Source organism: Kogia breviceps, chromosome 3 (assembly GCF_026419965.1).
Source record: "Kogia breviceps isolate mKogBre1 chromosome 3, mKogBre1 haplotype 1, whole genome shotgun sequence".
In the NCBI taxonomy this organism is placed as follows: Eukaryota; Metazoa; Chordata; class Mammalia; order Artiodactyla; family Physeteridae; genus Kogia; species Kogia breviceps.
Genome location: NC_081312.1, coordinates 184,838,811 through 184,850,855, shown reverse-complemented (window position 1 = coordinate 184,850,855; position 12,045 = coordinate 184,838,811). Strand labels below are relative to the sequence as shown.

At 48.2% G+C, this 12,045-nt stretch overlaps 2 protein-coding genes across 13 annotated transcripts in view; one reads left to right on the top strand and one right to left on the bottom strand.

Annotated features, from left to right (window-relative positions):
* Nucleotides 1–5,067, top strand: part of NSUN6 (NOP2/Sun RNA methyltransferase 6) — a 72,425-nt gene extending 67,358 nt beyond the window's left edge. For all 4 annotated transcript variants that reach the window (XM_067030508.1, XM_059058341.2, XM_059058340.2 and 1 more), the window contains 2 exons: nucleotides 2,670–2,795; nucleotides 4,463–5,067. In XM_067030508.1, coding sequence (XP_066886609.1) covers nucleotides 2,670–2,795; nucleotides 4,463–4,675 — 339 coding nt within the window. In that variant the 3' untranslated portion in view covers nucleotides 4,676–5,067. The remainder of the gene's footprint in view (nucleotides 1–2,669; nucleotides 2,796–4,462) is intronic.
* A 1,579-nt stretch (nucleotides 5,068–6,646) lies between these two features.
* The window catches only part of CACNB2 (calcium voltage-gated channel auxiliary subunit beta 2), a 422,888-nt gene continuing 417,489 nt past the window's right edge, over nucleotides 6,647–12,045 (bottom strand). For all 9 annotated transcript variants that reach the window (XM_067030501.1, XM_067030500.1, XM_067030504.1 and 6 more), the window contains 2 exons: nucleotides 11,839–12,024; nucleotides 6,647–10,508 (listed from right to left, as the gene is read on the bottom strand). In XM_067030501.1, the coding sequence (XP_066886602.1) occupies nucleotides 10,038–10,508; nucleotides 11,839–12,024 (657 nt within the window). In that variant the 3' untranslated portion in view covers nucleotides 6,647–10,037. The remainder of the gene's footprint in view (nucleotides 10,509–11,838; nucleotides 12,025–12,045) is intronic.

Below are 12,045 nucleotides of genomic sequence, written 5' to 3'. Positions count from 1 at the left end.
TCCCTTCTGACTTGCAGAGTTTCTGCTGAAAAATCTGCTGATAACCTTATGGGGATTCCTTTTTATGTTATTTGTTCCTTTTAATATTTTTTCTTTGTCTTTAATTTTTGTCAGTTTGATTAATGTGTGTCTTGGCACGTTCCTCCTTCGGTTAATCTTGTATGGGACTCTCAGCACTTCCTGGACTTGAGTGAGTGTTTCCTTTCTCATGTTAGGGAAGTTTTTGGCTATAATCTCTTCAGATATTTTCTCAGGCCCTTTCCCTCTCTCTTCTCCTTCTCAGACCCCTATAATGTGAACGTTGGTTCATTTAATGTTGTCCCAGAGGTCTCTGAAATTGTCCTAATTTCCTTTCATTCTTTTTTCTTTATTCTGTTCTGTGGCCGTGATTTCTACCACTGTCTTCCAGCTCACTTATTTGTTCTTCTGCCTCATTGTTTCTGTTATTGACTCCTTCTAGTGTGTTTTTCATTGCAGTTATTGTATTGTTCATCTCTGTTTGTTCTTTAAATCTTCTAGCTCTTTGTTAAACGTTTCTTCTATCCTCTCGGTCTGTGCCTCTGTTCCTTTTCTGAGATCTTGGATCATCTCAACTATTGTTACTGTAAATTCTTTCTCGGGTAGATTGCCTGTCTCCACTTCACTTAGTTTTTCTTTTTGGTTTTTATCTTGTTCCTGCTTCTGGAACATATTTCTCTGCCATCTCATTTTGTCTAACTGTATGTGTTTGTGGTCTCCGTTTCTCAGGCTGCAGGACTGTAGCTCCTCTTGCTCCTGGTGTCTGCCCCCTGGTGGGTGAGGTTGATCCTGTGGCTTTTGCAGGCTTCCTGGTGGGAGGTGCCTGCCCACTGGTGGGTGGAGCTGGGTCTCATCCCTCTGGTGGGCAGGTTCATGTCAAGTGGTGTGTTTAGATGTGGCTGTGAGCTCAATATGGCTTTAGGTGGCCTGTCTGCTGATGTTTGGGGCTGTGTTCCTATCCCACTGGTTGTATGGTCTGAAGCGTTCTAGCACTGGAGCCTGTAGGTTGTTGGGTAGGGCTCGGTCTTGGTGCCAAAATGGCGACCTCCTGGAGAACTCAGGCCAATCAATATTCCCTGGGACCTCTGCCACCAGTGACCTTGCTCCCATAGTGAGCCACAGTCAACCCCTGCCTCCCCAGGAGACCCTCCAAAACCCACAGGTAGGTCTAGCCCAGGTGTCTATGGAGTCACTGCTTTGTGCTGGGTCCCAGTGCATGTGAAATCTTGTGTGCACCCTCCAAGACTGGAGTCTTTGTTTCCTCTCGTCCTATGGAGGTCCTGCACTTAAGCCCTGCTGGTCTTCAAAGCCAAATGCTCTGGAGGTTCCTTCTCTTGTGCCAGACCCTCAGGCTGGGGAGACTGACCAGGGGCCCAGAACTTTAACTCTTGTGGGAGAACCTTGTGCTGTAATTATTTTCCATTTTGTGGGTTGCCCACTCGGCGGATATGGGATTTGCTTATATTGTGAAAGCGTCCCTCCTACTATCTCGTTGTGGCTTCTTCTTTGTCTGTGGATATATTGTAACAAGCTGTCTTTTTTTGGTAGGTTCCGATCTGTTTTTGTTGATGGTTGTTCAGCATTTAGGTGTGATTTTGGTGTTTTTGTGAGAGGAGGTGAGGTCAGGTCCTTCTACTCTGCCATCTTGTCCGGAATCAGGGGCTGCTTTTAGCCTGGATGCTTGCTGCCTCTTTCCTCAGCGTGTGCTGGCCGTGATCCACTTGGTACGGGGGCTGCAGGTGCAGTGGCCTGTGCGTGCTCCCGGTATGGCTGGGGCAGCCGTCGGCACCCTCTCCCATGTCTCCCAGTGGTAGCAGCGGCCCGTGTGCTCCCGGGGATAGCGGGGGCGGCGACAGGAGCCCGCTCGTGGGTCTCTTAGTGGTGGTAGTGGCCCGTGCCTGCCTCTGGAGCCCATGATGGCAGTGTTGGCTCGTGCCCGCCCCCAGAGCTCGTGTAGGCCGTGTCCTGTTGCCTCGGAGCGCGTGTAGGGAAAGACGCTCCCGTGGTTTTCCCGCCCCTCTCCTCGCGTGCCCCACCCCCCAGCAGGGGTGCCTTGCCGTCTCGCATGCCCAGGCTCCTTCTGAGTGCAGCCTCAGCTGCCCATCTCCAGCCTCTTCAAGGTGTCTTCACACGGCCAGCCCCGGTCCTCTCCCTGAAGCCCAGGCTTCGGCGCCCAGCGCCCCGCCTCCCACTACGGGCCGTTGAGTGTCTCCGGCTGGGGAGCGCAGGGCCGCGGTGCAGACCGCCTGTGCGGGGCACTGTCCGTTTTGCCTTCCGCAGGCTGGTTGCTGCGTTCTTCTCCGGGGCTCCAAAGCCCCCTTCCATCCAGGCTGGTCTTCCCGCCGATAAGGGGACTTCCCAGCGTGCAGGAAACTTTCCTTCTGCACGGCTCCCTCTCAGGGGCGCAGGTCCAGTCCTGATTCCTTTCTCTCTCTCTTGTTTTTCCCTTTTTCTTTTGTCCTGCCTGTTTATGTGGAGGTTTTCTGGCCCTTCCAGAAGTCTGAGGTCGTCTGTATCTTCATGCAGTAGATGCTCTGTGAGGATCGTTTCACTTATAGATGTATTTTATGTATATATTTGTTTATATACATTATATTTAAAATGTTCACTTGCTCTTGCGATACTCATCATCCGATCACACCTGTCTTTAGGCAGCTGAGCTGCTGAAGCCGGGAGGCGTGCTAGTGTATAGCACGTGCACTGTCACCCTAGCAGAAAATGAAGAGCTGGTCGCCTGGGCCCTCGAGACATTTCCTCGCCTTCAGCTTCAGCGCCAGGTGAGGGCCATTGCCGTTGTCTCTGGGTGATCTGGTAAGTCGTGGAGACTTAAGCATGTCGATAAACACAGAGAGTGATATGAAGAGACGTGTCAAGTACAACTTCTGAAACAAATCTTGCGGTGCACAAGGTTTCTCTAATGAGAGCTGTTCCAGACAGCCCCTAGAGGGTTTTCGCATCCTGACCCAGTTTTTCCAGGCCTTCACTCTCTGCAGTTGTGTTAAAATGCCACAGAGCTCGGGGGGATTTCTGTTATATGTTTATTTGACTTGTGCCTCTTCTTCATGTTACTCAGAATTTTGTTTCTAAAACCCTTCCTCCCCCCCCCAGTTCTGTAATTTTTCTGATAGGGCAAATGTTGAGCAGTTTTCTCACATCACACCAAAGCCCAAAGAGGCTTTAATAACTGGGATATCAAAAGACTAGCCAAGGGGGGAAATGGTTCAGGATTATTCCTTCCTTCTGGATTCTTCCGTAAGATAGGGAACATTTAGAAAGGTTTCTTGTACTTTATTTTACCTAGCCCTGTCTTTCTATTCTGGTTTTTATTAAAACTATATTTATGACTAGATTTTTTAGCCCATGATGTTTGAGATTAGGTTTAAATCTGTGGTAATGCTCACGTTCATTCAGATAAACTGAACATCTAATGTCAGTTGTTCCAGTACAGAATTCTAGTAAGTCATTGGAATATATAGACAGAAGGCAATCCAGAGATGGTTTCTAGACTCAGGAATTAAGATAAGTGCCTTGTAGATGAAAAGAAGACTTGAGAATTCACTTGAATTTCATGTGTGTGTATATACATATATACTCAGTATATACCTAAAAGAGATAGAACCCCCCCACACACACGTGGGTTAATAAACAGTGGGTTTTCAGATATAAACCTAAGAAAATACATCTTCAGTAACACAAGCATTTGTGAAGTGGTGACTTAAGTTAGGCTTATGCATCTTTTGTAATAGTGGTTTGCACGGATCCCTGAGTTCCTTATGATTCTGTATTCCTCTAAAGTAATGGAGGCAGCCTTAGTTTTCTCATCTCTTTTAATATTCTAGTACATTTAAGAACAACAAAAAAAGCGAACTTTTATCATCCAATAGGTATGGGCCAGAGAGAGGCATCTTCAGATGCCCAAGAAACTCCTGTCAGTTGTGGGGAGTCTGACAAATAAAGCTGGGTCTTCATCTCCTGCTGTAACTGATAATAACGTTCCACTTGCTAAGTGCCCACTCTACGCCAGGCCCGATACCACCTTACTTATTTAAGCCTCAGATCAGAGTATTTCACCTGTTTCGTAGATGAGGAAGCAGGTAAGGTGTAAGTCACTTTTCTAAAGTCACACAGCTAAGCTGTGGCAGAGCTGTGATGTGAATCCACGTGCTTCTAAGTGTGGAGCCCAGGTCTCCTGCACGTCATGGGCCTTGATAAGCGTCAGGGCCATCCTAGGGACTCAGTCATCAAGTGGCTGTATGTTACCGCCCTCCCACTTACTACCCGGAAAAGCAGCCTGTCCATTTCACAAAAAGAAGAGGTGTTTACTCATTTTTCTGTTTCTGGACTTGGTGGTAGCTACGGCTCAGTTTATCCGTTTATGTAAATGGTACACAGGCAGACTTCCCAACGCGAGGATGTTTGTCTGTTTATTTGTCTCCCTGAGCAGGACCCGCAGGTTGGAGGAGAAGGGATGCTGGGAGCTGGCCTGTCATCTGAACAACTGAAACGGCTGCAGCGATTCGATCCCTGTGTGGTGCCGTCACAGGACAGTGACACTGGTTCTCTCAGAGACGCCAGGATAGAAGACATGATTTGGCTCGCAAATAAGGATTGTATAGGCTTTTTCATCGCAAAATTTGTGAAATGCAAAAGCACGTAGGAGAAGGATCCTTAGAAATGAAAGTTCTAAACGTTTTCCATGTTTTTGTTTTTAAACCAAAAACTGTTGTCAGGCCACGTGATTGATGCCGTGGTTGCTGAGGAAACAGAAAAGGCTGCCGGCTGTTCCACCAGGGATCAAGAGACTGCACTTCACAGAGGAAGTAGCGGGAGGGGGTGGGCACTTTGAAACTATGTCTTGTGTGTTTAAAATACTTTTCCTTTATGGATTTAGCAGAGTATAAAGAAAAGGAGATGCCTTAAGGTGTCCGGAACATATTTTCATTTGGGGTCTTTGTTTTAATTTGTAAAGAATGCAAGTCATTTTTAATGTTAAAATCAGTGGATTTAACAAAAGGAATAAAATTAGCGGTATTTAATTTGGTTTTAAAACACGTCTTCTGTTATTGAGTTCCTTCAGAATTCAGTGTGTGGGAGCTTATAACTTACTTATCAAGTGCCAGCCACGGAGCTGGGATCAGCTGACTTTTCCCGCTTGCTATTTGGTAAATCAACCCTCTTTCAAATGAGCTCTGGACTCTACCCCCCATGGCAGCCTCCCTTCACTATGTGGACCTTTCCTCTTCTGTCATATTTTAAACTAAAAACGAAAATGAATTTTTTTAAACTCCGTAGATTAAAAATGAGACTTGCACAATTCGGGTACCTTTTATCATCTAATGGAATACATACAAGTTCTTAGAGATGGGACCGGTGAGAACACCATCTTGTGAGGGCTGGGAAGCGGCCGGACGCTCACAGCTAAGCCTTAGTGTTCTCTCCCTCTGAACAGCAGCAGCTCCACAGGACACCTTCCCCAGACCCAGCGACTGTGACCGGATCAAGGCGAAACAAGCCCACTTCACCGTCAAACCTGAAATGACCCAAACTGCGGAAGTGACCACACATCACCCATGGCGGCCAATATAAGTGGACGGCCTTCTTAAAATGAATTGTAACTGTAGGCTTGCTTTTCATCCTACCTGCGTTTTAGATAAAATATATTAAAATACCCAGCCATAGTTTAAAAGCTATCTCATGTCGTGTTAAATACGTCTATTTTGTTAATTCAAATCACCTCAAAATTCCTGAGCCTCGGGCAATTGCCTAATGGTTTTGTTTTGGTTTTTTTGCCTTCATAGGTCTCCATTAGGAATTTCTTGAAACTTCCTTGTATCCATGAAGAATGCTCATCTCATCCCAGATCAGGTGAGATCTTCAGAGGCCTCTGCTCTGAGGAAGCCTTTCTTGCACACCCTTCTCTGGGGCTGGGTCGGGCCTGTCTCTCTCTACACCCCTCGTCCCTCTGTCTCCTCCTGTCACGGCACTTGACACATCACTCTCGTGTGCAAGGCATGCCCTGGACCGCTGCCCCCAGGCTTGGGAACATTCCGGAGGCAGGACTGTGCTTTCTGTACAGCTTCAGAGCAGCTCCTTGTTACACGCTTATTGAACGAGGGAACAACCCCGTCAGGCTCCCTGAGATTCAAACACGTGACTGACTGCTTTCCCCCCTCATTCCGCCTGACACCCCACAGACGTCACCTGCCTGAAGAGAAACGCTGTTGACCTGGGGTACTTCTGCTTCTAGGGCTCAGCATACTTCCTTGAACTTTCAATACGTTTTTGAAAAATACACAAAATCCATCCCTTCTCATGCTCTCTGCAGAGCCTTAGGTGCTAGGCTGGGATGGAAACGGTAGGGAAGGAGCCTAGCTGCCAATGTGTAAAGTTTTGACTAATACCAACAAATATCAAAATGCAAGCAATGCAGGTAAAACAGAAGAAAAATATTTGCGTATTGAAAACAGTAAGGACAAATAAAAAATATTGTTAAAATTTGTTTCTTTAACATAGACATTTTTCAGTGGGTTTCTTTCTTTCAAAAAAATAAAACAGATTGGAAAATAAAATATTCAATCTTAAGGAACACAGACATTTAAAAAATATAAAAGGACAAAAAGCAGGGAAATGTGGAAGAGAATGAATATATTCTCTTTTAACATATTTAATGTTACCATAGTTATATCTGTGAAACAGAAGCATTTTAATTCAACGGTGAGTACATTTTACTTCAAAACCGTGTATCACATTTTAAACAGTAAAGTACAAATAGTTAAAAATATCACGATTCAACAACTGACCCAGAGCCCTCTGATTGCTTGTTTTCTCCAACAGCATGACTCCCGACGTGTTAGTAAGATTACCCAGGCCTAGCAGCATTGTGTCACTGAGCAAAGGGCGAGGAATTACATTTGTCATCAGAACGGATCTTCGTTGTAGAAAGGAAAAGTACAGTTCAAAATCGGAGGTAAGAATTGCAGAACATACAGGATGAAGGTGGGAGAAAGTTGGCTTTGCCGTGCTCAGGCCTTCGGAGGCCTCTGACCTGCCGGAAGCTGTCCCTTTTCGGATGTCGTGGGGGGGAGGCGACCCCGACCCATCAGTGATGGGGGCAGCACCCCCCGGGATGATGTGCCCCACGCGGGAAGTGCGGGTGAGTGTTTAACATGCTTCCGGCTCCAAGGATCGTTCCTAAAATGGCACTTCATACGACTAATAGTAGGCAGTGCAGAAGCCAGCTCCTTATTTGTTTGATACGAATGAAGGACTTTAAACCAGGCTTGTTGAACAGGTCAGTGTAGCTGACAGGGAAGGCTTAACAGGAATGCAGAGCAGACCATGTTAAAATGTGGCATCGTCCCCAAGTACAGAATAACTAAGACATCCTACATTTAGCAGCACCTTTTTGTAACAGTAACTGAAACGAGCAGTAGAGAAAGAGCAGATGAAAGGCTGAAATGGGTGACAAAGAAGACACAGAGCTATTCAAAACTTTTCCAGCATTTTCTACGTTAAGTACAACAATCATGATTCTGCAACTGAGTCGGTTAAGATTAAACCTTTGCTGGGTGAAAAGACTAGAATTTTACATTCCACAAGTCAGTGAATATCCCATTGTCCTTGGGATTATTTCTTCAATTACATATTTAGTACACACCGTTTACACATATGCCCACTCTACAGTTCTCACATAAGGGTGCTCTTTTTGTCAAATCCTGCGATAGAGGTTTTGCGGAATACTCTGATTTGGACTAATGTGTTTCACGGTAAAGTGAGAAACGAAGAGTCCAGGTCAAAATTTAAAAAATGGAATCCGTTAGCATGATTCTTTGAAAGGGATTAATGGTAGCAGCAAAAAAGATACATACCAGTTACATTTCAAGAATTTAAATATTCCAAAGTCATGAACTGGGATGAAACTTTGTGTAGGAAAGGTCGGGGCTGCTGATCACCGATACGGTACCGTGATGGGCAGCCGATTGTAAGTATTTTATAAAAGTAACTTGAACTGGAATACGGTTACCCAATGATGTGAATATTTTACATCAAAAATTTATATATTATGACTCCTGTTTCTATATTCAATAAATAAAGGCATGTCAACAGTACAGAGCTACTTAACAAAGAGATTGAGGGAAACGGTTCCTATTAGCTGATAACACACTATATATGTTAACTCATTTTTACAACTCTGAGTTTTCTTTGGGGGAGAGGAATAAGGAGTTAGACGTGAAACAGGTGTACTTATAAAGGTCCAAGAATATTTGGCAAGAACCTGGAATAATCAAGGAAGCGAAACAAAAAATAGCTTAACTTATTTAACAAAATAATAATTTTTAATGTCCAGGTCTGAAGGTAGGCAGTCAAGACAGGCGTTTTCCAGGGACAGACTGACTTCAAGTGCCAGGGACTTGCACGCCTAATACTGTCTGTCTTACCTGTCCAGCCATAACTGGACAGACGGACACTTAGGATCCTGAGACAGGGAGGGCTTCAGGCTCAGCGTGACCACCACCTCCTCGTGGGCCGCGTTCGGCGGTGTCCCTGACGCAGGGCCACGGCATCCCCTGGCTTCCCCCCAGGCAGGTGTCTGGCGCAGGAAAACCTCGACGTCTCGTTCACTTCAAGTCTCCTCCGTTTGCCCTGACTTCTTGCGGAGAGCAGAAGCTTTGGTTATAAGAAGCACTTCGAGGTTGTGACGGCCAGTGAGAGTGTCGGAGCGGGCGGCGGGGGACGCACGGGCACGGCGGGCGAGGTGAGGAGGCGGGGGACTCGGGCGCGTCTGTGTAAACGCTTCTCCCTCAGACGAGAGGTCGTCGGACGTTTCCAGTGGAACACTCGTCACAGTGGCCCGCACGGCCCCTCTGCAGGAGCCCGCGGGGGCGGCTCTCCGGGGCGCCCCGTCCGGCGGCGAGCGCTGGGCCCTGACGGCCGCGGAGCCAGGCGGGTGCGCGCCCGTCACTGGCCCGCGCGCACGCGGCGCCCACACTCCAGGGCTGTGACCTGAGACACTGGCTACGCACGGCGTGGCCGTCACACTCAGTCGGTGTGAACTGCACGGAGCGGAGCAACCCTTGCAGTTGGGTTTCATTTCCCAGAACTTGTGGTCACAATGATTAACGTACAGGGACGGTGGGACATTCAGAAATCGAACCTTTTCAAGTCAGGCAGTCACACGTATTTACAGTATGTACAGACTCTCTACCAGACGGGAATAGGTGTCTAGACGACGTTATTACAAATTTCCTGAAGGTGGGCATTTCTAGTCCCTGTAATTCAGAAAGCAAATCTGCTGGCTTGGCATTAAGACTCTAAGAATAGTGTGATCAAACTGATTGATTGAGAGTATATATATATATGTATATATATATATATATAATATATAATTATCATAAGAAGGTGTTTGCAGAAATCACATTTACAAACTGTCTATACAGTACACAATACTAGTACATAGAAAATAGATTCTGACTTTGATCCCCTTTGTGTAAGGCAAGACGCTCTGTCCCCAAATTTAGTCAGTCGGCCAGAGGTACAAGCAAGAAACAGTGGTCCATGGATGAATATGCAAATCAGGTGCCTACATAGTAAAAATCGGGAGAATCAAGAAATTCCACTTTTCATGTGGGCCGATTGATTCTGGCCCGCTGGATACATCAACCACATTTTCGAAAACATGAGCTATGCTTCTTAAAACCCTGACGCCACCTGGACGGCAACAGATGATATTGTTCACGGGGCAGCGATCCTAGACGGTTTTCAAAGTCCAGGAGACAACCAGACGACTGCAGCCTCTCCAGGCGAATTTATAGAGCACTTACTTACAAAAGGAAAATAAGTATATTAATACTCTATTTCGTGCTGCTGCCATCCAAGCAACAGCAGTACAAAATATACAAGACAGATCAGATATGACTGCAATGTAGACCCCCCTCCGCCCCCCAAGATTGAGTTGGAGGGTGGCGGTATACGAGACTTACTTGAAAATAAAAATCACGGACGACACACAAGGGCAAAAGTCACTGGCGGATGTGAACCTCCCTGTCCCAGTCCCCAGCCTCGTGCCGTCTCCTGGACGCCCCCTCCCCCTCCCTGTCCCAGTAGCGATCCTGGGATTTGTGGCGGCTCCGCTGTCTGTCGCCCTCGTCGTGGCCCTGCTCTCGATCCGGGTCCCGGGAGCGGTGCCGAGCCTCCCTGTGTCTGCGCTCCCCGCCCCCGTGGGGTTCCTCTCTGTGGCTGTGATCTCGGTGCGGGGCGCAGTGGTCCTCGTGTTCGTGGGACTCATCTTCCTTGGGCTCCGCGTGCGCCGAGTCGCGACTCTCCTGCGTTTCTGAATCCAGGGTCTCCTGCCTGGAGAGGCCTCGGCCGGCCCCGCTGCGATGGCTGTGGTGCTGGGGTTTCTTGACTGGCTCTGGGCAGGGTTCTTCTTCAGCTTGGGAAGCAGAACGGGCGGCAGCCGCGCGATCGGTCCTCGGATGCCCTTGAGAAGCCTGGAGGCGAAGGAGCAAACACAGGCCTCAGCCAAGGTCGGGGTCCGGGGAACTGTCACAAAGGCAAGTCCATACAAGTCTAGTCCCTTCTCAAAGACTCCAAAGTGCTGAACTGAAACCTGACCTAGCTCGCTTGCTTAATTTAACATCCAGTAGCATTGACATTGTATTGGACTTTCTGTTAATTTGTAAGCGCCTAGAACAGCACACAGAGCAACTTTTAAAATTTGTTTTAAATGAATGAGTGAAGGAGGGAGCGCATTCTTTTATATGTTCTCTTGTGGTTCAAATATAGATACAGGTCCCTGAGTTCTGTCTACACGTGGGTGGACACTTAACCACCTCTGCTCGAATACAGGTGGGAAGATGAAAAGTTCTTAGGCTGTTGGCTTTAAGGGAGAAAAATGATAAAATGTCAAATGCTTACATGGCACTTAACATGAGACCAGCAGTGTTACGAGACAGTCACGTATACTGACCGGTTAGATACAACCACCTGTAAGCCAGTCTCATGAGAAAAGTCACCTGACAGCCCCGCGAGGTAGGGTCCTTAGTATTCCGGAGGCAAAGGGCAGGTCAGGATTTTATCCAAGGTCAAACCCCTGGGAAGGGGTGGAGAGGAGAGGGAATTGACCCCAGGTGGTCTCTGTCCACAGGCTGTGCTGCCGGCCACATAGAAGGTTCCTCCATCCTGGCCCTGACAGAATATGGGGAGGGCGGATTTTACGGTTCATATACAGTAAGTCCCCTACACACGGACCTTCAGGCTGTGAACTTTCAAAGATGCAAACATAGCTTTGCACGTCGAATCACGTAAGTTAGACCACGTGTCTGGCGTTCACTGTCATGTGCGTGCGCCCTCCTCTACGAGTGGTTGTGCTTTTGTGTTCTTCACTGCACCGTACTGAGTACGGTAGACCAGTGTCTGTTTCAAGCCCAGGACGGTCGGGAGTGAGCGTAAAAGCAGTGGTGACCCAGCGGGTGCCACTGTCCTTTTCGAGGGACTGTCCTGTAAGGTTAAAAACGTTTTAGCTTTGGTTTGTTTCTTCTGTATAACCCGTGTGCAAAGCATGATAAGCTTGGCACGGTCCAGTACCGTGGCGCCGACTGTGTCAGTGGGTAGCCGAGGCTCACGGTGCTGGGCTTAGGGGCGCCTTCTCGGAAGGGGACTGACGGTAGTGCACGGGAGGCTGTTTACACTCCGCCCCTTACAGGCGCACAGCTCACGCTGGAGACATGTCGGGGACCCGGCGTTCCACCTCGCTCTGGACAGGGCTGGCCGCCCGGAACGAGCGCCGCCCCGGAGCCCCGTGACGCGAGCGCCCCTCACCTGCGAGCCGGGGGCCCGAGCGGGGCTGACGGGCAGCGTCGAGGTGGCCAAGGTCCGGCTGAGGAGAGGGTCGGGGGCACTGCTGCTGGGTGGGTGGGTGGCCTTCCAGTAGGCTTCCAGGTAGTCGGCGAGGTGCTCGCAGGCGTCCTCGAGCTGGTTCTCGTCCAGAATCACGTCGAACAGCTCCTGCAGGGGCAGACAGTGCAG